We start from the raw sequence: 25640 nt of genomic DNA, 5'->3' as shown, positions 1-25640 counted from the left end.
GTCCAGAACGAGGCATGTCTTCAGCGATCTCTTGACCGTCTTTGAAGGCTTTGTGGCACTTGCAGGCTTGTGTTTTTGATAAAACTGAATCACTGTAAGTCTTTTCCCACATTCGCAACGATTCCGCACTCGAAATTTGGTAAGAAATGCAAAATTTTAGACAAATTCAATGTTCGATGTTTTTATCCATCACTTATCCGGGGACTTTAATTACAATTTCAGCGTATTTTTTTGTTCCATTTTAAGTGGATTTAGAAACCCAACAAGAGAGAAAGAAAGGGATTTTGTACGAGAAATCTCTATTTGGCGTTATACTTTGCCTAAAAATAAGCATAAGAAACTATGCCTTACTCATAATTCTATAAGAATTTCTCGTGTTTGCAACCAAAATTTGTTTATGGCGCCACAGTACCACTTACATACGAACTTGAAGAAAACTTTCTTAGACCCGAAGAAATAAGGAGAGGGAATTAGGATGGCGGGAGACTTGAAGATCAAAACGATTTTTTTCCATCTGTCACAGCCCACTGAATATATGATTCATTTAATTTGTAGACGTTATGTCATAATAATATTGTTGTTGTTGTACTGCGTGATATATTACACATGTTTGATTTATATAAATAGTTTAGACAGCGTTGACCATTAAATTGTGTAAATAAGCATTTAACAAGAAGGGTTATCTTGTAAACTCATTTGATTGATAATACAAATACAACAAAAGTGAAGTTTATGGATAGCACACAGGCACTCAGTGGCATACATATACATACATACAAATTTGTGTATGGGTGTGTGGAATATAAATACAATTCAATTTATGTCCAGTCCACTCATGCCCAATCCACAGCAGAAAGGCTGTGATAAGATCACCTTCTCATAGATTACTGCATTCAAGCGCTCTCACACACACACACACACATAAATACACGCGTGGACCTGCGCAATGAAGGTTGTTTCCCAGCAAATTTACACACAAATCGATCAAGATAAAATTGTAATTCACTTAAGCTGCTGCAGCCAAACAGGCGAACGGAAATTGAAAATTGGAAAAAACGCGCATGCGCGGCGAACGGACAGCGCTGCATATGTATGCATGTGCGTGTGTGAGTAGGAATTGTTGCCGTAAAAGGCCAACAAGCGAACTTGGCGACGTTGCAGCAGTTAGACGCACCACTGCGCGTACAGCAGTGGCAAGTGGAGGCCAAATGGCAGAACAAGCGCGGTGCGCGCCGCGGCAGCAGCAGCAATGGGTGTACATACTTTACCAAGCGACATATTGAGGGCAATGAAAACGAACATCGGCATGTAATATCCTTATGTGAGTTTAAGTTGAGAATGTGTGCCACCAAGCGCATGGGCAACGGGCGCACCAGCATCAGCGTTGTTATCTGCGTCGATTCTGGAGCAAAGCGCGCGCACGTAAATTCAGTTCATTTAATGCCTTGTTAGCTTAATTGAGCTATCGCCTAATTAGTCGCAAAATCTCGCCTTATCCGTTAGCAAAACATTTTAATCTAAACGGCCAACAAGTCAACAAGTGCGTGCATGTTGCACGAGTATCTATGCAATACAGCGCGCGATACACTCTCACATATTCGTGCCGTATCGCGGCAGCGATTGTTGGGGTTGTCGTAGACACATACCGTAAGGAGTGGGACGGTTGGTTGCATGTCGCAAGGTGCGCACCGCGACAACGTGCCTCAGCACTTGGTGCGAGGACACTGGTAGGTACAAAATGTAGCTAATAAATTTCTCGCGCACTCACACCGCCGCCGGCTGTGCTGGACACAAGCCACACAGCGGACAATTTTATTGATTTTCTTAATAAAAAAACATAAACAATGACTTTGCATTACTTGCAACATTTATTATTATCGATTGCGATTATTTTTCACTTAGCAGCGCAGTCGGCGCAATTCAGCCTCATTGCTGTAGTTGGTAATTTGCATAGAGGTCGCTGAGCGAGAACCAAGTGCCTATAGCGCCGCCGATAAAGCCAAAGACCATCAAAGCCATATCTTGCCACAAGTAGATCTTGTAGGGTCCAAAACCCTGGCCGTAGCGCAAGCAAAAGTCCATCAAACCGGGGAAGATCAAGCCCAGATAGGAGAGCGAGAAGGAGCCAACGAGCGAGAGTATCAATGCCAGATGTGAACTCATAACGGCGGCGAGCACTGAAATGATTTTTTAGTTTTTCAAATAAATTTACAATTTTTAATAATTTAAAATTAATTTTTCTCCACTGAAAGCTTTGTGGAAGCAAGCACTTACCCGCGCCCAGCACAATGGCGATACGTAGCACGTACTCCAAGGGGTGCGAAGGCTTCAAATTCATATATTCCGAGTAGCGCCGCCAACACACCTCGATGGTTATGTAACCTTGTAGTGCAAACGATAAAAATATGGCAACTGCAAACATTAACCGGGCCAAGCGAGGGAAGCTGCAAAATTATAGAAGGGATATCGAGATTCTCTTCTTTATAAATTACTTACACCAGTATAATGAAATTGTTCAGAGATGGTTGGTATAATATTCGGTTAAGATAAGATTTTTTATTGAAAATTCTAAGAAAATATGCGCTATAGAACCCACAGAGGTAATCTAGTGAATGATGCCCGAAACACACTGAAATTATGGAGGGATCACTTCCTCATTACCGACAGATTCCCAACAGCTGGCGTTGGAGCATACGTCTGAAGAACATTAAAGCGGTGAAGACGACGAATTGCTGGGCTATTCCAATACGGCGGCGAAGAACTGATAATGATACTATATCAGCTTCTTTGTATAATATAGGCGGATGAAAGCATGCCCGAAGTTTGGAATATACGTTTGTTTTGACCAATCTACAAAAGGGAAATCCCAGAATCTGCGACAACTAACGTGGGTTAAGCCTCCTCAAAATCACATATAAGGTTCCATCAAGCATGCTTCTTCAAACAACTGACCAGATATTCAACATGCACCAAATCTTAAAACAGATCTCTGAAAAGAAGATCGACACACACCACATCTTCGACGACTTTAAAGCTATTTTTGACACCACAAAAAGGAGCTGCCTTTATGCCGCTATGTCCGAATTTGGTATCCCCGACAAACAAAAACTAAAACTGAGGTTGAGCAATACGAAAATCTCAATCAACATTGGGAAGGGCAATACCCCATTGTACGACTTCTTCAGTATACTGCTGGAGAAAATAAATCGAACTGCAGAGCTGAATAGAGAAGGTAAAATCTTCTATCAGAGTGTACAGTTACTTGAGTACGCCGATGATATTGATATCATTGGCCCTAGTAACCGCGGCGCTAGGGTCTGGTAGTTAACAAGGGAAAGACGAAATATCTCCTGTCATAATATATATATAAACAAATAGTCGATGCATTCGCATTTGGCTCCCACATCACTGTTGACAGTCATAACCCCTGATTGTCTATAATGAATTTTCTGGCAAAAAACTGAAGATTAGCTTGTGAAAATCGACTGTTCCAGACTTTTTCAATAAAGACAAGGGTTTTTATAAGATAGGCATTATGAATATGCCTTCAAACTAGCAAGATATTAGCGAACAAAATGGTGAATATTTGAGTTATTCTAAGTAGAACTAAAACTTCAATTTAATACAAAAAATAATGGGTTTCCATTTTCTAGACCATATAGACATACTATATATGTCCCATGTCCCAAGAGATAGATTATTAACAATAAGACTTTGCTTCGTTTTCGTCGAATAATTCTCAATTCACTAAAGTTGTGTTTCTTTTTTAGATTTTATCCTACCTCCGCTCTAGGAAAGATACAAAGAGCCTTAGTAATCTGAACAATTGCTGTATTTGAAAAATTGAGATAGAGCAACATGTAGAGATTCAAGAGCTGCCATTTCATCCAGAAACACCCCGTTGTGTTGTGTTAGTGTGGTTTGTAGGTCGATGGAATCGTCGGTTCATAATTCTTCAAAAATTATGCTGGTCAGAACATTACCGTTAATAGCGACCGTTATCGAGCAATGCGAACCACCTATTTACTCGTGATCTTGGCCACACTTTGGTGGGCAGATAACTTCAGTTATGGGCCGGTCGATTGCCCACGAAGATCGTGTGATATCACACCGTCAGACTTTTTTCTGTGGGAATATGTAAAGTCTAAAGTCTATGCGGACAAACCCGCTTCGAATCAGGCCTGGAGCAATAGTTGGACGATCTGAGACGTAGATAACTTGACAAATCATCATAAATTATTATAATTATCATAACTACTTCAGTTCTATAAAATAAACAAATACAAATCTTATACATAAGTTAACACACTTACAAATCCTCCATCGGTAGATTTGAGGTGATGCTGTCCTTGACTTTCTCACCATAGCGCCAGTAGCCGAAAAATGCAATTAATACATATAATATTAGAGAGGTGACTAAGCCCATATTCAATATGCCATTTAAACCTAAGTAATCCTTCGGCGATTTCATTTTAGCTTCAACGGATATGATCTGCAAAAATCGAACACTTAATTATATATTATATATACTTATATCTCTAAGTTAAAACAAAAATTTTAACAGACCACGCCAACAGATTCGATGGCAAAGAGCACCGTGCCGAAGAATAGCGGATACGATTTCAAGTCACCAAAAGCACTTCGCTCGGCCAATGCAGGTAATCCCGTGAAAATGTAAGCGAATATAATGATGAAACCTGCAAAGCATTACTTCTGCATCAATTCCATCAAAATTACAACTGAAAGTCTACTAAGTACTAAAGCAAATCATGGCATCGGCAAACGCATTGAACGGCACCAGATTCCGCAGATCGCGCACAAAATAAATCGCCGACAAAGGTAAAGATAGTGCGAAGATATAAAAGCGTGTGTCGATTTCGTAGCCATAAAAGTCGAGCAACTCTTTCAGATTGTCGGCAATGAAGACGACGTAAGCGCAGCAGACGCCAAAATGATAGAACGCCAATACGAAGTCGATTGTCGAGCTTAAAACAACAAGATATTACACACATACAAAAGAGAATATATATTTTTGTATACAAAACTTCATACAAACCGCACACTTTCGCTCAAGAAGCGCAAGCATTTCGGTCCCGACTCCAGCGCAAACGCCATCGAGTCTGGATAGTTCAAACGCGGCACACGCTTCCGCTTGCTCAGCTCGTACATGCCACGCAACTGTAAGCAGCGAAATTTAAATTTATCACACAACAAACTTAGAATGCGCTCATTTACCAACACATGCAGCGCGAATATAACGATCGCGCCGATCAAGGCGGTGCTGATCAGGCCGTTCAGCCAACCAGCCGCTTGGAAGGCTTTGGGCATGGCCAAGCAGCCAATGCCGATGGAGGCCTTCAGCAGGCTGATGTAAACTTCGAAATTACTGAAATTTATTTCCGCTTTTCAATTTTATTTATTTATTTATTTATTTTTTTGGTTTATTTTTGTATTTTTGGTGTACTCAAGCGTACCTCATGGGATTCACGACCTTACGATGCTGGTATGGATCATATTCTTCATTTACGCTGTTTTGTGTATTGTCCATTTCATTAAATTGTTTTTTCATGCCAAGAGCAGGAAATGTTTTGCAGAATTTATTATAAACAATTTTTAGAATTTCAGCTGTCAGTTATGTTTTTGAGGCGAATTCGTAAGACTAATCGATTTGGTAACATAATTATCGATTGTAGTTAAGTTTTGATTTTTATGATTTTAGAACAATAAATGTGTAGTAAAAATAATTTTGTTACATTGCTTTTGCAAATACCAAACTAAATTCTTTACGTCTTCCTAAAACTTATAATGATTCTTCATTAGCTTTTTGAGAGATTTTATCTTCGAAAACGCTTATATCATAAATTTTCATGCATTATGACGTTAAGGATTTAATATTGATCTTTAACAGCATATCCAAAAAAATTTATTTAAAAAAAAATTGTCAAATTTTCAAAAATGAAAAAAATAAAAAAAATATAAAAAAAATCGGCCCACACCGTGATTAGCAGGGATAGTTGTCAAATTAATTGAAGTTTTTTTTGAGGAAAAAAAAAATGGCGAACTTCCAAAAAAAATGACGATTTTGCTTAAAAAACCGATTATTTTATATAATTGATCGTGTTAAATTTTTTTCGTGTATTTTTGCGAAAGGTTCATTCAAAAACAAAAATTTAAAAAAAAAGGTCCCCAAAAGTCCATTTCTACAAAAGTTATGGCTATTTGAAAATAAAAAAAGGCATTTTTTTTTTTAAATCCATAACTTTTTTAAAGTTGGACAAAAAATTTTGAAAACATTCTCAAAAATATTTTTCAAAGGGTAGAAAAGGATGGATAAGTTTCAGAAAAATCTAAAGGGGTCGGGTTCAAAAGTGGTCGATTTGGTATGGAATACCCCATATTTTGGAGACACAATCTCTAAAAATAAGAAAAATACCTAGAAAATAAGATAATCAATAATATTATTGGATTTGTTAGATTGAAGGTAAGATCGAACGTCAGATGAACACACATTGAATGCCATAGGTCCAGATCGGCCTAAGTATTATCGTACCTTATAAAATAGCAAATTATTCTTCAGACTGAGGCGGGATCTTGGCCCAAGAAGTCAATGTAGCCCCAACTCTAATCTCCTTTTATTTCTACGTGATCTTTCCAAGTGCGCCTCTTATCAATTGTAATCCCGAAATATTTTGCTCATGTGTTTGTTGGCAACAATTGACCATAAAAAGTCACTTGAGGGCAATTTTTGTGCTTGAGAGTATTTACGACTTGTATGGACTATTCGGTGTTGATGCCTATATTCCATTTGGTGAGCTACGGTTCTAAAACACTCAATTGCATTTGCCGTTTTCTGGAAGCAGTATTAGGGTGGCCACTTGATGTTAGCAGTGCAGTATCATCAGCATAGGTTGCCATCATTGTGGAGTCAGAATTGATCACTAGAAGTTCAGCTGTATAAAGAATATAAAGCACAGAGGCAAGTGAACTGCCTTGGTGCTCGACAGCACAAGCAGGTCTCAAATCCGACTCAACAATATGGCATCTAACGCAAAACGTCCGATTGTGCAAGTAAGACTTTAGCAGCAAATAATAAGGCATTGGTAGTTTTTCCTTTAATTTGAATTATAGGCCTAGATGCCAGACTTTGCGAAAGACTTGATGGACATCGAGGATTTCCATAGCATCAATTATAAACTATTATACCCTATAACATTGTTCAATTATGCCATGAATTTTCCCAAAGCCAAACTGATGATACGAAATAAACTGTACATCTTCCAACACCGGCAAAAACCTGCGTAAAATTATGATTTTAAATTCTTTCGAGAAATAATAACATTTATTCCAATTTTTTTTGCTTGTCTTATATTCTGTTGGGCCGAATAGTTTGAAATAGTTTCGGCACTTAAAAATTTAATCTACCTTTTTCCAAAATACCTTTTTCTAATAAGGCGACGATGATAATCGGAGACTAACGCGCGTATTGACTTCGAATTTTAATTGTTGAATAATTGCAACTTTTTATACCCTGAACAAGGTATATCAAGTTTACCACAATAATTGTATCAACCAGAAGAAAACGTCGGAGATGTGGTATACGCAGGTATGCTATGTATATAAATGATCAAATTGTCAGTTTTGAGATTTCGACTTAGAATTTTTTACAGATCATTTCTCTCCAAGAAGAACATTTGTTTGAACCGCTGATATCGGACCACCATAGTTTTAGGTGCCGAATCAAAATTCTAGTGCCGAAATGTTCAGAATGTTGGAAAAGGCCTTCGGTGATAATTGTTTGTCGCGAGCAAGTGTTTTCGATTGGTATACATTACGGAGGCTGCTATATATATTTCTGGCCTAGGCAACACTAAGTGTTGCCAGGTGGAATCTGACATTTCCATTGGAAAGTTTGACATTTTTTAGCATAACATCACTCAGAACGTTTTGTCATTTAATCGTGAATTGTTTTATTTACAGGGAATTAAAAAATTCATCTCGGCCAAAAAATGGAATTAACTTGTGAACATTTTCGTGCGATCATTTTTCACAACTTTCGACGTGGATTATCACGACAAGAGTACATCGATGAACTAAAATCTATGTATGGCTATGAAGCACCATCCTATAGCACTGTGAAAACTGGTACAACGAATTCAATCGTGGCCGACGCTCGCTTAAAGACGAATTCCGTGAAGGTCGTCCAAAAACAACCGTTGTGCCAGAAAACATCGATGCCGTACGTGAACTGATAATGCAAGACCGTCATGTAACATACCTTCAGTTAGAGGCATGCCTATGCCCACCAGCATACATTCGATATTGCATGAACACCTGGCCGTAAAAAAGGTTTGTTCTCGTTGGATCCCGCACAATTTGACAATCGCTCAAAAAATGGCTTGTGTGAATTGGAGTAAAGAAATGCTAAAAAAATACGACCGCGGTGCTTCAAAAGCCGTTTATAAGATCGTCACAGATCACGAATCATGTATCTATGCGTATGAGCCCGAAACAAAACAGCAATCGACCGTGTGGGTCTTCCAAGACGAGCCAAATCCAACGAAAGTTGTTCGTGGAAGAGCACTTCGAAGCAAATGGTCGCCTGTTTCTTCGGCAAAACTGGTCAAGTGGCGACTGTTCCGCTTGAGCAACGTAGGACGATAAATTCTAAGTGGTCCACCACCATTTGTTTACCTGAAGTCTTCGGAGAAATTCGAAAAACGAACAAGAGAAGACGAATCATTGTGCACCATGAAAATGCGAGCTCTCACACATCGGCTCAAACCAGCGCCTTTTTGACCGGTCAAAACGTCGAATTGATGGGTCATCCGCCGTATAGCCCTGACTTGGCACCCCATGACTTCTTTTTATTCCCACACATCAAGAAAATAATGTGTGGTCAACGATTTTCGTCGCCAGAAGATGCTCTTGAAGCATTCAAAAACCATGTTTTGGAGGTGTCTCAATCGGAGTGGAAAAAGTGCTTCGAAAATTGGTTTCAGCGCATGCAAAAGTGTCTCTTGATGGAGAATATTTTGAAAAACAAGAAAACCATTTTCGTTGATTCCTATTTTCATTATTGGGCCAGAAATATATATAGCAGCCCTCGTATTCAAAGAGGATCAAGAACGTGTTGACAACGAATCGCATCCAGGACGGCCATCAATATCAACCGATGATCAACACGTCAATGAAATAAAGAAATTGGTGCTTGAGATTCGATGATTAATAGCCAGAAATCTTACTGGTATTGTTGGGATATCGGAAGGTTCATGGAAAACCATTTTGAAAGATCATATGGGTCCAAAGAAAGTGAAAGCACGATTGGTTTCAAAATTACACACTTTCTTTTAAAAACAGTGTCACTTTATCGTCTGTCAAACAATGCTTTCCGACTGAGAGACACCATAAAACGTATTATTACTGACGATGAGTCTTGTATCTATGCTTACGACCCGAAAACAGACTTTAAATCGGACGTATATCGCGGGAAGGAGGAACCGATGCCGAAAAAAACACAAGCAGGTCAAAAATCAAGATTATGTTGATAGTTTACTTTGATTATCGAGGTTTGATGCACTTCGAATTCCTTCCGACCAGCCAAACTGTCAACAAGGCATACTTTTTGAGTGCTATGCGTCGTTTTCACAAAGCTATGCGTAAAAAGTGGCCGGAATTATGGGTTGACAACTCTTGGTTTCAGCACCACGATAATGCACCGGAACTTTTCGTCAAATACTTAACCAATATCGTGCCGCAACCTCCGTATTGGCTTTATTTAGCTCCGTGTGACTTCTGGCTATTCAGCAAACTCTATCGGCTGCTCCAGAGTCAATTGAAGACACTAAACGTGAATTGCAATGTGCATTGAAGGCTATTCCGGAAGTTGAATTTAACAACTGTTTCGAAGATTGGAAATAATGTTGGCATAAGGGGTTTGTTGCCTGGGGAGACTACTTTGAGTGGTACGACATAGATGTTAAAGAATAAATTAATAAAATTTTTAATTATGAAGAAGTCTTACTATTTTTTGCTCATATACTGTATATACTTGCTTATATGCAAAACTGAAAATACATTTTTTGATCTTCACGAGTAAGTAGATGTAAGTAATTTTTGAGCTCTTGCAATGGAGATTAGTGACCACATTAACATAAGCATCGATCTGTTTTGTTTTACAGATGCCGCTTGGAATAAGAAAGTGATAATTCACTGAAAATATTAATGCAAATCAAAACTTTAACCCGTTGGTGTACACAAAGAATCCTAACCGAATGATTGACCTAATTCCTATGGCACTTGTGGTACTCCGTGTCACAAAAGACTGCCGCTCACCTGCCACCAACCGCAGTATCTGTGTACTTATGTCTGTGGCGGCGCTTAATCAGTCATCAATAAACATTTATTTAACTGCAAACCGCACTCGTATTACCAGCAACAACAATAACAACAACTAGTCAATTGCAATTGTTGGCACTAACTACACACAGTGATTGCTGCAGTTGTTGTTGTTGCTGTTGTCGTCAACATGCCCGCGCTGTCATTACTGCTATCTGATGCTGTACAAAACATGCATGTGTATGGAGTACCTCGAGTCTGTCGCATTGTTGCAAGTATGTATGTTGCAGTTTGTCTATAAATATGTGCATGTGTATGTGTGTGTGTGTTAGTCAGTTGCCGCTGAGCTCGGTGAATGTCTACAAATCGAAATCATATGTCAATTGTCGTGTCAAACCGAAAATCGATTTCGATGATTGCCATTTGTGGCCGACAATTGTTTACAATATATGTTTAAACTAGCAACAACAACTACAATAGTAGTGGCAACCAATCGCACAACAACAATTATGCTGCTGGATTTTTGCAACCACAATGCAGCTACTGAAGTTGTTGTTATTGTTGCTGCTGCTGTTATATGTATGTGTGTTGCAGCAACTGAGCAACATGTCGCATAATTAAGTAAACGCGACTATTTTCCAGACATACGCTCAATCGCTACGTAAATTACAGGCGGCAGGCAATGCGCAGCGCCGTTTTCTAAGGCAGCTTGCAAACATACTTGCAACATGGTGCAACATGCAGCATGTGACATGCTCAGCATAACGATATTTTCACTAATGCCTACCCAAGTTGCATGCAAAAGGCGCGCGCGCACCCGAGCTCAAATGGGGCGCAGAGCCACCAGCGCGCTGGCAGTGATGTGGCACTGATGTTGGCGCGCGCTTTGCGCCTTCGATGCGCGCTATAGCGGTCTGCCAAAGTGATGCCGTTGACGATGCTCGATGGCGTTGATCAGCCGATCAGCCGCTTGTTGTTGGCTATTGATGATGATTGCTGCCGCAACGCGTTGACATGTGCCGCGCATACCGCGTTGTCGTACACGTAGCGCGAGTGCATGTGTTGCATATTGCATGCGAAGGCAGCCAAAACTATGCCTGCCTACATTAGTATACACTCACACATCACGCCTGGCAATTAAAGTTGGCGCGCTCGCACGCGCATATCTTGGCGTTTGCCTGTTGGAATTCGCTCGCGCTCGACACTTGAATGCGAAGTTTGTGACCCAATTGGCGTTTGCTGCGCTCAGCCATACGCATTACAACTACAACAATAGCAACTGAAATCTTGCGCATGCATATGCATGTGTGCTCGCGTGTGCCTACTTGCTTGTGCGCGTCTCCATCTGTAATTCTTACGGCTACTTAATGTCGCTTTACAAAGTCGGCGTTTGCCGGAAGTTTGTTTTGCAAAATGCAAATTTAACTGGCAGCCATTTCTATGCTAATTCCGCGCTACAAATGCATACGCAGCAAAGGCGAAAAAACAATCAGCGCTTTGTCGGGCGTCCCCACGTTCAGCGTGGCCTGGAGAAATGTGCCCGCGTTATTGGTTTGCAAATAAAATGACAACGTCGTCGTGATGACCTCCCGCATAGCGATTGCACGCAGCAAAGTCTATTTCCAAACAATCGCGACGCATCGAAGTCAATGCAAATAGTTGTAGTATTAATATATACTCATATGTACCAGTATCAGGGAAAGTAGCCTGTAGGAAATTGGGGCTTTTAATTTCATCTAAACAATTAAATGTGAAGTTTTCCGAAGAGGCGCCTGTCTCAACGGAAAAATGTATAAACTGTTTGATGGAAAATAATACCAAACAAGTTTCAAGAAGGGAATCATATCATAACACATATCAAGTTTGTTCGAATCGCCATTACATTGCTCGCTAACTTCGCACTGCTTACTTTTTAAAAAATTTAATTTTGAAAACTACACTGTCTTGAAGAGAGTACTGAAATTAATACAAGAGAATATGCTGAACCTTCATTAGGTTGGCTTATCCACCAAGCGTGGTTTTAGACAGTTTATGCCAGTTTTATGATAATAAAAGACCGAAAGACCCAAGAAATTAAGATTTTCATATAGAATTTAAAAATTTAAGTGTTGTTACTAATTAAAGTTGTTTATGGAAAAGTAAGGCTTGCTAAAATAGCTTTTTCGCAGAAAGAAGAATTTATACATATATCAAAGAAAGAAGAGTTACAGCATTGCGCATGCGTCAGAAAAATGTCAGCTCAAGGTTGCAACGAAAGTGCCGCCACTTTTTTTGTTTGTTGTTAAGAAACAGAAAAACAACAATTCTTTACATTCCGGCAGACCTAAAAGTGAAATCTTCAAAAACTACATACGTGACTGGAATAGCGAACTAACCCCAACCCGTCTGACATTACTGAAGTTTCCGACATTGTGACTCTCTTAGTAGACGCCGTTCGCAGTAAATCGGGCTGACGTATGGACCGACTTGGCGCATTTTACGTGGAGATCTTAAATACAAGAGCTTGAGCAAGAACTTAAGCTGCTCGACCTTTCAAGCGATATCGCTTCGCTCCACTGGCTTTTGAAAAGTTCCAAGAAAATCCCACATTTTCGAGCCAAATTTTGATCAGCAATGATGACCATTTTAACAACACGCAAATTGAGGCCTTTGGGACAAAGAGCAACCTAAATAGATTCAAGAGCTTGCATTTTATTCAGAATAAACGGTTTGGTGTGGTTCGTAGGCCAGTGGCGAACCTTCGATGGCGAACGTTATCACGCCATGATAAACGACTATTTGATGCTTGAAATCGAAGCTCGTGATCTCGGCGACATTTGGTTTGAACAAGACAACGCCACTTCCCTCACATTTCATCAATCAATGGATTTATTGAGAGAGCACTTCGGTGAGCATATAATTTCACGTTTTGGTACAGTCGATTGATCGCCAGGATCCTGTAATATCAAGCCGCTAGACTTTTTTCTTTGGGGATATGTAAAGTTTAAAGTCTATGCGAACAATCCCGCTTTGATTCCGGCCTTGGAGCAAAACATCACACGTGTCATTCGAACGAGTATTCAATAATTGTACTTAATGGGTGGACCTTCTGACACGGAGCCGCGGCCGACATTTGAAAGAGACAACTTTTCGAATTATAATGAACATTCCTCATTAAATTTGAAGTTTCTTTGTATTTCTTTAAAAAAGTAGGGAACCTCTAAATGGATCACACTATATATACATACATACACTTAAGTATATAACGTTAAAATCAGACTATATACGTACTAAAAAAAGCTTATATGACATATAACATGTGCAACGAATAATCAGCAGAAACTGGAATCTAAAACAGAATACAATCGTGCGGATGCTTACAGCTATCATTAATCCAATTCTTACACATGAAGCAATGGTGTGGGGACAGCATTAAGTAGATACTATAATACTGCAAATAAATTAAATGGAATACAGACGGTAGTCTGTGCAGGAGGTACCAGGAGTCATGTCTGACTGATGCGCTTAATATGCACCTGCTTTAACTGGCCATAAATCCCATAGATTCGCTGTTATAAGAATCAATGAGATATGAAGCTGGAACATGGAAAGTTAAGAACACTACGATTTCTTGAACCTGCTCAAAATAGATCCAGATAGATCAGATTTTATTCTCCCAAACTAGATTTCAATAGTGACTTCCAGATGATAATACCATGTAGGCGTGAGTGCAGAAGAGGTTTAGTCAGGGAGGAGTCTACTATATCATTCTATACCGACGGATTCAAAATGCACTGTGGAGTAGAGACAGAGATGTGTTCCGAGATCTTGATGTCTGTCTTTCTATCCGCCTCTACTGAATAACGACGGGAGAGTACAGAAAACAATCATATACACATATAACCAGGCAGCATTGCTAGACTTCGCCAAAGTTTAATTCCAGCATAGTCGACAAGTGTAGAAAGGTTTTAAGTTCTCTCGCATGTCAATTCCACTTGTCCATAATCTGGGTTGCCGGCCATTGGAATATTTTCGGCATCAAAAAAGCAGACGATTTGATAATGTCAGGAATCTTTCTAAAAGATGCCGGGGCAGAAATAATACCGAGCCGATGAAAAAAGAGTTTTACACTCACTTTGAAAAAATTACACAGAGATGGAAATCAATAACCAGCCGCCAAACAACAGATGTCGTCCAAATATGGCAAGATAGAACTAAGCACTTATTACATAAGTTCAGGTATAGTATTTAGAGACTTACAGCTATCATAATGGGGCAATGGCCATTTGGATAACAAGTTGAAAATGGGTATGCTCTATAACAAATCTTGCTGCAGCTGCAAACGCGAAGGTAGTAAGGAAATGTTGCTGTACTTCCTCTGTGAGTGCCAAGATCTATTAAAAACTCGACATAGAACTATTAGAATCCATCAGGTACCAAACCTTGAATGTCTGCCATAGCATAATACACATAAGTAGTTTCATTGATGGACCCAACTGGTTTGAACACACCGATGAAACGTGAAAGCAAGATTTAAAGATCTTTCGATAATGTATCAAAATGACATCTAGAGCTAATTGAGCCCGAGAGGGTTACCCTCCAAGCTACCTACCTACAGGGTTTGTCCAGAAAGTAATAGGACTGAGTCGATTTAAAAACATGGTAATCGTTACAATTCTTCAAAAACTTTCAAAATAGGCTCCTTCTGCGTTGATGTAGCGCTACCAGCGCGATTTCTAAGCATTGAAGTCGTCACGGAAGGCATTCTCCGGAATAGCCTTGAGAGCCGAGATGCAAGCTGCTTGGATCCCCTTTCATCGGTCTTTTCAGGTAAGGAGACAAAATAGTCTGCGGGGGCCATATCTGGGCTGTAGGGCGACTGCGGCAGCGTTGGAATGCCGGCCTTAGTTAGGTAGCTGAATGACAGTGTGAGCCGGGGCGTTGTGGTAGTGCAACTTCCACGTAAAACTTGGCGTTGACGGTTTGTCCAGGAGGAAAAATTTTATGATGGACGATGCCTTTGATGTCATCGTTTTCACTTTGGATTTGCTAATTCATCAGCGATCTCTTCCCGGCATTCCAAAAAGGTCCTGTAACTTATATGACCTCTAACATTTCCTTCTGGGTGTTATCATACAAACTCCCAAGAAAACTTAATGCACCTTGTTCAGGGTATAGATAAGTATATAGAGAGCTCAAGCAAGGCTTAATTAAATAGCCGTTTTTTCTAAAAACAATGCGTTGAACCTTAACCGCCCACAAGTACAGTGTCCTCAAAAGTCGCATAAACAACGCGAAGTAGTAAACAACTTCAACCAAATAATTTGTTTTATTTGCCTTGAGTTTGCCCCTAGCAAGCCTTTGAACTGAGAAAGCGAAAAAACAAGCCTCACATTCGCACTGGATTTATGTGTATTGCATTTTACATTATTGCAGCAGAAACATTTCCGCCACCGCAATGATTATGCATAGAAGCCGCGTATAAATACCGCTACGTACATGCATATGTAAATAAAATCGAAATGCATATTTATATAAATGTATATGTGAATTTGTATATATGTAAGTAGCTGTATAGATGTGCGTCCCTGGTAGGCACTAAAGAGCAGCGTTGAACCTACACCGCCCTCGGCTATTGAAAGTGGACTTTTAAATGCCAATCGCACGCTCTATTGGCAGCCATGATGAGCAAGTCACTGCCGCGCGCACGCACACAGCTACACGCGCAAATGCATATGCAAATTCATAGCCTCATTGTAAAGTGCTTGCGCTCGAGGGCGCGGCTGCGGCGCGCGGTTGTTGCGGGTGCGTGGGGTTATTGGTCGCACGGCCGTCGCAGCGGCGCGCGTACAAACATTTTGTCACCTTTGATGTCAACATTTTGCTGCATTCGATTTTTATAATGCGCAATTTGCATAAAATATTCCTTGCAGCGTGGCGCAGCGCAGCGCGAGGTGAAATGTGAAATGAAATTGAAAATGTTCTACGCAAGTGAATATGAATGAGCAGCGCGGCGCGGCGGAGGGCGGCACAAAGTGCGTTGCTGTTGTTTGCATTTATTGCGGAATTTACTCCTACATACAACAAATAGTTGCCTGGTTTATGCTTAATGTTGCTATTGATGTGTTGTTGTTGCATTGTGGTGGCAAGCGTCGCAGTTGTCGCACAAAATGAGGTCAAATCGGTCAACAGCGAACTCAAATCAACAAATTCAAATGCTTTGGCATAAATATGCATTTGCATAAATGTGTTTGTGTGTGTGTGTGTTTGTGTTACAAACGGGTCCTTATTGTGACTGCCACAATGCAGCTGGAAGGAAGTTTTGCGAGAAATTGCTTTTTAAATGGAAAGTTGTTAAGTTCGCACGACAAGCTGATGACAATTTATTGCAAATAACTTATAACTGTAAAATACTTTGGGGGAACTAACTAATTCTGTTTTTGAGTGCTTTCATAATCAAGCTCCACTAGAATGGAACTTCGACGTATAGCATTTGCGCTAAATATTCTTGAAAGTGGTTGCTCCCGCTAAGTTCTGCAACTGGCATTGCCTAAGCAGTTTTCTAACTGTGTTGAGTAATTATGTAATATGAATATACAAAATTTATTATAAAAGATAAAGAGTTGTACACTCACAATGTAACAATCTGAATAACAACGAAAAATATTAATTGTTACTCGAATACTCTTCAGTCTTCGAATTTGTTTTATATCTTTTGGCTTATATCTTTCTTAATAGTGATAGAACTTAAAGATGCACTTTTTCTAACTGATGGCTTTGTGAGAATTGCGGAACTTAAGAATTTTGCGCATTGGTTTCTAGTTCCTAAATTTTATATATACTTAATATCGAGAAGATATTTTGTAAAAATTCACTTTTTGATTTCGAACCACATCTCATGAAGCTTACGAATATAGGTAAGATATCCTTGGCTCCGGGCATGCCCGAAGTTTGTAGCTTCGCCACTGCCCAGATCTGGCACCTTATCGACTATTTTTTCGTCGAAATGAAGTTGTGATCTCCGAAGCGAGATATTTTGAAGCAAAAGGACAAATTCATACTACATAGAAATGGTGTCATACAAACTCACTTGTTCAGTAACTCACATGACTCAAAAATGTATTAACTCACATGTAGATTACCCTACCGAATTTCTGATATCACTGATATCCATTTTATGTCATAGTGGGAGCATCAGCCCAGATATATAGACAAGACCATAGTGTTTGGCAGACTTATACTTAAGTCACTTCCTCTATTCAAAAAGAGATAAATTATTTAGAATTCTGTCAATCTAATAGTTGGAATTTTAATAGCTATAAAGGGTGATCCATTTCAAGATTCCCTACTTTTTTCAAAGAAAAAACACCGAAACTTCGGGGAATAATTATTATCAATCGAAAGAACATTCTATTTTTTGAAAATTTAAATGATGGCCCGCGGCTACATCTCATACGGTCCACACGTTGAATTCAATTTTCAATTACTCGTTCAAGCATTTTTTGACTGGTAATTGGCGAATGACACGCGTGATGTTTCGCTCAAGCCTGAACCTGAAGCGGATTTGTCCGCATAGACTTTAGACTTCACATGTTCCCAGAAGAAAAAGTCAACGGTGTGATAACACACGATCTTCGATGAGCAATCGACCGCGACAAAACGTTAAATTATTTGTTCACAGATCCATTAATTGATGAGATGTGTGGGAAAGGGAAGAGGCGCGGTCTTGCTGAAACCAAATATCGCCGAGGATCACGAGCTTTAATTTCATGATGAACATGACAGCTTGACGCCACGATGCATTGACCTGGTAAAAAAAAAAAATCTATTGAAAAAATGTACGCCTACTTGGATCAACAGTTATAAGCTATGAAATTTAAATAGTATTTATTGATCTGACCTGCATCCGAACCGAATACTTCAATACGAAAACGTATAGATTAAAAGCTTTAATATTCAGATAAGCATCCACGATGATAAGGTTGTACTTTTACAATGACTTGAGCAAACAGATGTTCGGTATCATCTAGACTACATCAATCTCATCTGTGAATACTTTCCAGGACATATTTAATCAATTCTTAATCATCGCATATCACCGCAAAAGTTTTCGTCAAATTTAAGAAACATTTACGGTTATGCTGTTTTTAGGAGCAGTGTTTGTTGATTATCTCAACCTTTTTCGCTAATAGAGTTAGATTTAGAAATGGTTCCTAAAGAATCATACCTCTTCTTGATGTTACCATATACAACACAGGACTTTTGGAGCACAATGAGCCTAATGGTAGTCTGATTGGAGCCGCTTCTAGTCAGACCGTCTACCACCATTCTTTCAACAAACCCGCTAACCAGGCAATTTACTATCGCATCTACTTTACACTAACTTCAAATTACTGTTTATATAATAGAGACAAACCTTCAGTTCAAGGTTCTATGTTATCTGATAGGAAAAATTAAAAAATTAAGAATTTTTAGAATTATTTTTATATTGACTTTTAACCTCAGAGTATTAAAAGCCTTGAAACACCGAGTACCACATACTCAAAGAAATTCACATTGCTTAGATAAAAGTAAACAATAATCTTCAAAGCCTTCCTTTCGACATGTTAACAATCAAATATTTTCCTTTTTCCAACATAAAATCCTTAGTAACACTTGTTTGATTCAGAAAAATAAATGAGAGTTATTAAAATTGTTTTCTATGTTCACAAAATATTATTATATTTTATTACGAAACAACTACAACAACTTAAAAAAGGATCTTCTATCTTATCACCTTACAATTGTGCTTTATCGGCGTATTCCTCCTCATACTACACCAAGATCAGTTGTGAACAAACCATGAAGGGCAACAAGGCCTATGCTCACATATTTGAGATCATTGTCTGGCCGATGCGCCCGGATTGTCCAGCGGCCAAGATGAATAATTGAAGTAAGCAAAAACAAAAAAAAAACAAATACAAAAAGCTGGCTGAGTCAGCGAAAACAAAAGAATGCTGTTTTTATTAAATGCATAACTACAACTAATGAAGGCTATAGGTATATGCTGTCAAATATTCAGATATTAGGGTTCTGAAGTTAAGTATTTGAAATCTTCAGTCAATATCAAAACATAAAGCTCTAATAGTGACTTTAGGTCGTGTTACGTGCTGTTTATCATATATAGAGCCAGAAAAACGGTAAATGATGTGTCCATATCCGGTAGCTAAGGCTAGGTTAAAGTTAGAACATAGGGCTCATTCTCGCACCAAAGGTAAGCCAGGATGCCACTTGGGCAGCTGTGAACGTTGGTCCTCTGTGATGTCTTCTAGATATGAATTACGAATCTCTTTATCAGAATCGACGAAGCGCTTTGAGCCGACCACAAAATTTGTTAAGGCAGCGAATATCAATACCAGTTCGCCAAGTTCGCCGAAAGTGTGTCTAAAACCAAAAAGTGGAGAAAAGAAAATGTCTAGATGATTAAATATCTTCAATTTAGCTTTAAGAATTTGCGTCCAACAAGAACGTAACCTTACCCAAAATGAGCCGATTGGATGGTGCCTATTCAGAACGAATACCATGCCAGCGAGATGAATCTTGTTAAGAGCAAGTGGTTCGGAGGACCTCTTGGTTTCCACCAGGGCCAGGAGAAGCCCATAGTTTTAGTTATTGACTTCTGGACTTCACTGGAAGTCCATAGGTCTAACACTAGAGAACAAGAGGATAGCGTACCGACTCGTTGACAATCTGATGAAATTGGGGTAAAATGCCCTATTTAGCAAACTCATGGCGTTTTAGTTTCCAGGATTCCGTACTAATCCGGTACCCAAACCCGTCGAATAACAAAGTAGCTTGTTGTTACTAAAAAAATAATTTGACAAGTCTTTTATCGCAGCGAACTCAAGGCGCAAGTATTGTAACTCTGCTATCAGATTAAATCCACATCTCTAAAAGACTTCATCCCTTTATGGTTGTCACGTCCACTTGAAAGAGGCGTCAGTGTTCTGGTGAAGATAGAGCTTTTGATTAATGACCTCCTTCTAAATTTTGATCCAGCCGTGTAAAAGCTCGCTGCATCACTTCTCCATTCAAATGATTTCACAGGAATGCTGCAAAAGCATAAATTTCCTGCCTTACTGGGTTTAGCCGAGCTTACAACAGGTCGTTCTTCCATTTCGCTGTTTAGCGCCAATTGGAGACACCAACTGTAGCCAGGTCTTTCTTCCACTTGGTCTCTTCAATGGAGTAGAGGCCTTCCTCTTTCTCTGCTTCGAGCGGCGATACTGGGTCGAATAAACACGGAGCTTGAGCATGTTTTAACCATTTGGACAACATAACCAAGCCAGCGTAGCCGCTGCCTCTTAATTCGCTGCACGTATGTCGTATAACTCATACAGCTCATCGTTCCATCGGATGCGATATTCGCCGTGTTCACTGACAGACCCATTTGCTTTGCTTTTTGTCAAACCAGTTGAAAGCAGAACTAATGGTACGGTTTTTATGGCTAATCTATCAATGCCATCGGCTTACGCCTTCTATTCTATTCAGCTCTGCAGCTCGAATTATTTTCTACGCAACAGTAGAGAGTCGCCCTTGTCTGGAAAACTGGTATCGAACGGTTCAGAGGTGGCCTCAGATTATGAAAAAGCCGTTTGTTCCGTATAGGAATGACATTGCCTATAGCTTGACATTATTTTGTCAGAAAGAGAATACGGATTTCGCCTACTTTCTCTTGAGGATGAAGTATACAACTTTGTGATATCTCCTCCTTTTCCATATTGACTTTGAAGATGGCTATTGCTTTTGTACCACATTTGATTTCGGACTACCAGAAGACAATCCACGCAATACGTAATATTCACCTATTATGTATTGAAAGTTTCTTGGACTTATTGTTCAGATACGAGGGTTATGTGACATTTGCTTTCAATTAGAAAGAAGATTCACTTCACACCTACTGTAATTCATATAAACCTCTTACAATCACCAGTTCAGCTGGATGTGATTCATTAAAAAAAAGATGTTTCCAACCTCGTCTTCCTCCCAAAAGATTCTGCAATTGGTATCCCGTAAGATATTTAACCTTAACACGGAAACACCAATAGTCCCATGTCCAGGTAAAACCCCTACATTTATGAAAAGCTTAACCTAGCTCAGAGTAAAAGGCAAGATAGTTCTCTCACGTTAGAAATTCGCCGAAAGAGAACGATGCTCCTAACCGTGGCCACTATAATGACAGCCAGGCTGAAGTGCTCTTCTTTCCCAGGTCTTTAGCGCTGTAGTTTCCAGCGATACCGGTATGGTCTGGTACCCAAACTAGTCTTATCCAGAGGTAACTCTGACAATGATAGTGAGGTTGGGCATTACTTAAACACAGGTTGTAGACGAACTTTTTAATAAAAAGAGAAAAAAATATAAAAGATCTTATGTTTTAAACCCCTTCGAGTAGGCGTAAAGACAAAATTCAAAAGAGGTTATTACTTGTCCATTTGATAACTATCTGCCTCGAACCGAGGTTCTTAGACGAGAGATGTTTCGTTTGATGCCCAGAACTTTTTTCAAATATCGGAAGTTTCTTTCCATTCATAGATGAGCTAACTTAAGAACGAATAAAATGTATCGCCCTAATCCCCATATAATGAAGTATAAACACCCTTACGTATACGAATATATGCATAACTCTATATTTATATGTATATGTTATATACATTTTAAAGGATGAGAGCTATATGCGTTTGAATATTAGGTAGGTGTAGGCAATGACGATGTCAGTGAAGTGCTCGGCGAGCAGACAACCGAAAACGGCTGAACGCAGCGAACACCATTTGGCTTTCTAGCTGTAAGGCAAAGCAAGCAGACTACTGACTGCCAAATCAGAGACCGCACGAAAGGGTACGATTACGCAGACTAGTATGTGCCGTGCAAGATAATTTTTCCAGCTTAAACGCATACACACAATCTTTGTGGCATTTGTGGCATTGGCCGTGCGGACAGACAATTGAGAGGCTGATCTGGCTATCTGCGCGCGGCTGCTATTATTAAAATGTTGTTATGAGCGGCTGAAGGGTTCGCTTTACTCAGCGCTTAGTCAACAGCACTTGCTGAGGTGCTGCTTTGTTGTTGTTGTCATTATTGTTGTGGCTTGGAGCTGTTGTTGGCCGTTTTAATTTCCAAGAAAGTTTGCGGCTAAATATCAATTTAAGAGATTTTCGGAATTCAAATTGCCACCGGGCAATGGGCACTCTTCATTACTGCGCGCACACACACGTACACACACACGCAAAAAAAATACTTGCACATAACTGTGGGTGCGTGCGTGTGTTTTGTATTTAGTGTGTACTATTGTTGTTGCCTTTGTCTCTGTTTGCGCGGTTATTTGCATAAAAACGCCTAGCCAGCGGGTCAAAGCGATTAAGTCGCGTTGGCTAACATTTGAGCGCGAGTTCTAGAATAGGCCGCGCATTGATTTGTAAATTGTTTGCTAATAATTGCTTGCTGGCGGAGCAGAAAACGCGCGCGATTTGACTAGTAAATTATTATATTTTGGTGAATAATTATCGGTTGAACGCGCGCATTGTCGCAGCGCAGCTCCAGATCTGCTGAGCTGCCGCGGCGCATTCTTTCCAATGAAACAACGCAACGCGGCGGAAATAGAAAATTAGTACACGCCTCAAGTTGAGCCTGCGCCGCACGGGTATTGCACCACGGCAGGCCTTAACTAATAACAACACCACCGAATATTATTATTATTACCGAATCTTCTTCATATGAGTTGAGGTTATGTTCTTGCGCGCAACCGATTATTAACTTCATTTGTGCAGCGCTATCGCAACGAATGCATCTGAGATGACTATGCGCGCGGATCCAACTGGCAACCGCCAACGCCCGCCGAAATGCAATTAGCTGCTGTGGCAGAAGCTGTCCGCCACCAAGGATACCGGCTGCCATGGCGCGCGCGCCCCAGCCAGCGCCAACTGCTGGACGAGAGTAAATTATTTGCTGCACAGCAGCAGCCACTTAACGAAATAATGCAAGACAAAAGCAACAACAACAACAACGATAATAATAATATATATACAAAAAATGTAAACAAATGCTGAATTAAACTTTTACGTCTCCGTTTCGTAATTCATTGAGCAATACACGACGGCCTACGTGAGCTGCGCGCACCGCGCTCCTCAATGTCTGTTCATCGGCTATCACCGCCGTATGGTTGTCCTTAATCGCAGCCAATTTAGCCTGCGGCGACTGCACTTACGCCGCATCTCTTATACTCACATTTTACTCTGTCGTTTTTTGCATTGCAGCCGAACCCGCCCACTTACCGAACATTTTTTTATAATTTCAAATTTCTTTTTTTGCAACGCATTCCATCCAGCTGCGGTGCGCTGACCTTGCTTCCCTTTGCGCCTCTTGCTGCGCCTCAGCCTTGCGTTGCGTTCGTTTGCGCGCCCTTAAAGTGGTCGATAATGTCTGCGGGACGCAAAAGCGCAGCGTACGTGAGCGCAGCAAAGCAGAAAAAATCACAAACTTCACTGCATCCTCCCACTTTTTGCAACGTCATCAAGTGATGTTGCGGCGCAACGGCCTCCACATGGCTACCGCCACTGCCACCCTCATGTGCACGCAGATCGCGCAGATGCGCCGTCGATGACGACGCCGGCATATTAACTTATTGCTGCTGGCCACGTTATAACACAGGAGCGCGCCTCCTACCGCTGCAACTGCCACACCGCCAACTACCGGCCGATTGGCTTGATTTGCCACAAGAGCTTGCGTTGCCGCAATTATATTCAGCAAAGCGGTCGGTGTTTGTATGCGTGTTTGTACTGCATATGCAATGTGCTGCTGTGCGGGAGATGTTGCACGGTTGCTCTTCAACATTTGATTTACGATGCGGCCACTGGCCGTGGTAGGAGTTGCAAGCAAATGCGAAAAGAAGAGAACTTTTAAACTGCTGAAAAAGATGCTTGAAAAAAAGTTAAGAAAAAGTGTATGAAGAAAAAATCACATCCACCTCCTCTTCCGGCCATCGAGTCCACGCGTAGCATGTATTTTGCATGCGCATTCGTCTGACTGCGTTTTACAGATGCTTTTCACAAGCGCACAGCCCTGAATTGGTGGAGGATAAAGTTCGCATCTAATCAATGCGATTGCAATACGAAGATATCCGCGTAATTACACAGGCAAACATATTTTTACTCCTCGACCGCAGGAGATTAAGCGTCATTTACATTTCACTGAGCAACAAAATATTGAAAATTTGCCAGTGAATAACTGAAAAAATAAACTTCTTTTGAAAACCCCAAAGATCAAATAAACATTTTTCCATATAAGACCTTGAGTTTGATCGGTTGTATAGCAGCGATTCGAGAAAAATGATCAGCTTCTTGGGTAGGAAAAGACATACGAAAAAATTTCAGATCGATATCTTAAAACTGAGGGCCTAGTCCGTGTGCCAGCACTACTGAAAAGACGGCCCAACGAACGGACGGAAAGATGGACATGGCTAAATATTCCAATTTGATACGCTGATCATTTATATTTCTCTAGGGGTATACTAACTGGTCACTGTATGGTGGTGACATACGCCTGTTGATGGGGCTGACAGATCGAGAAGACTGTAGGAAATTGTCTAGTTACAGAGGCCACCAGGAAGTCATGAAACGCATCTCTTGTGCACTTGTCCCGCATTGGCAAAACTATGCCGCGCATCTGGGTCCCCATCGATAGTGAGGCACAGAGCAGCAGAGTCTGTTGAAATTCGCGTCAAGCGCAGGCATCTGTAACTGATGACCACTCCTTTCTTGAACCTAGCAAGGAAATGTCCATCTAGTATCGCAAAAGTCCCTAACTGGTCTATGCATTATTGGTCTTATTGGCCTGATTGATTAATCCTAATTTTATCTAGGATTCCTTCGCTTCCTTTTTGTGTTACAAAACATCGTGGCAAACTTAGTATACTTTTGTTGAGGATATAAAAACGCATTCCACGCGTCAACCGCTGTGGAGGCTAACCGTCCACGATTTTGTATTGACAGACCAACATAGCGGATTCGCTGGAAACTACAAAGCTAATGAAAGTTATTAAAAGCAATACCCTGCCCGATTCATCACGAGTGAAACGAGAAGCAACTCCGCCGTCATCTTACGTTCTAGCACTGAACTTATAGAACTCGTGTGTCTAAAGCGTTGGTCGAAGACCGGCTTCTGTGCGACTGCGAGATTCTTCTAGCCTAGAATAAAACCCCTGGGATTTATTTCGAACCCTTGCCTTTAGGCAAAGTTCTCGTCTTATCGCATTTTTAGGAAATATTACTGGACATTGTCCAATAGACATTCAT

The 25640-nt window shown here is 40.3% G+C and overlaps 1 protein-coding gene across 1 annotated transcript; it reads right to left on the bottom strand.

Moving 5' to 3' along the window:
• Positions 1 to 1926: 1926 nt before the first annotated feature.
• LOC120776537 (proton-coupled amino acid transporter-like protein CG1139) lies at positions 1927 to 5548 on the bottom strand. Its single transcript, XM_040107275.1, has 8 exons — positions 5475 to 5548; positions 5236 to 5386; positions 5057 to 5178; positions 4759 to 4985; positions 4567 to 4697; positions 4314 to 4492; positions 2275 to 2444; positions 1927 to 2177 (listed from the first exon to the last, which is right to left on the bottom strand). The coding sequence occupies exons 1-8, from the start codon at positions 5546 to 5548 to the stop codon at positions 1927 to 1929; spliced, it is 1305 nt and encodes a 434-aa protein (XP_039963209.1).
• Between the last annotated feature and the right edge of the window lie 20092 nt (positions 5549 to 25640).

This window comes from Bactrocera tryoni, chromosome 5 (genome assembly GCF_016617805.1).
Source record: "Bactrocera tryoni isolate S06 chromosome 5, CSIRO_BtryS06_freeze2, whole genome shotgun sequence".
Taxonomy (NCBI): Eukaryota; Metazoa; Arthropoda; class Insecta; order Diptera; family Tephritidae; genus Bactrocera; species Bactrocera tryoni.
This window is presented reverse-complemented; position numbering and strand designations above follow the sequence as displayed.

Bases quoted from the DNA above. Each gene is read 5' to 3' on its own strand.
- LOC120776537 (XM_040107275.1), bottom strand. From the start codon at position 5,548: ATGGACAATACACAAAACAGCGTAAATGAAGAATATGATCCATACCAG. The intron at 2,445-4,313 runs GTAAGTGTGTTA...ATAATTTTGCAG, and splicing joins AATCTACCGATGGAGGATTT to CTTCCCTCGCTTGGCCCGGT. The intron at 2,178-2,274 runs GTAAGTGCTTGC...AAATCATTTCAG, and splicing joins CGCCATTGTGCTGGGCGCGG to TGCTCGCCGCCGTTATGAGT.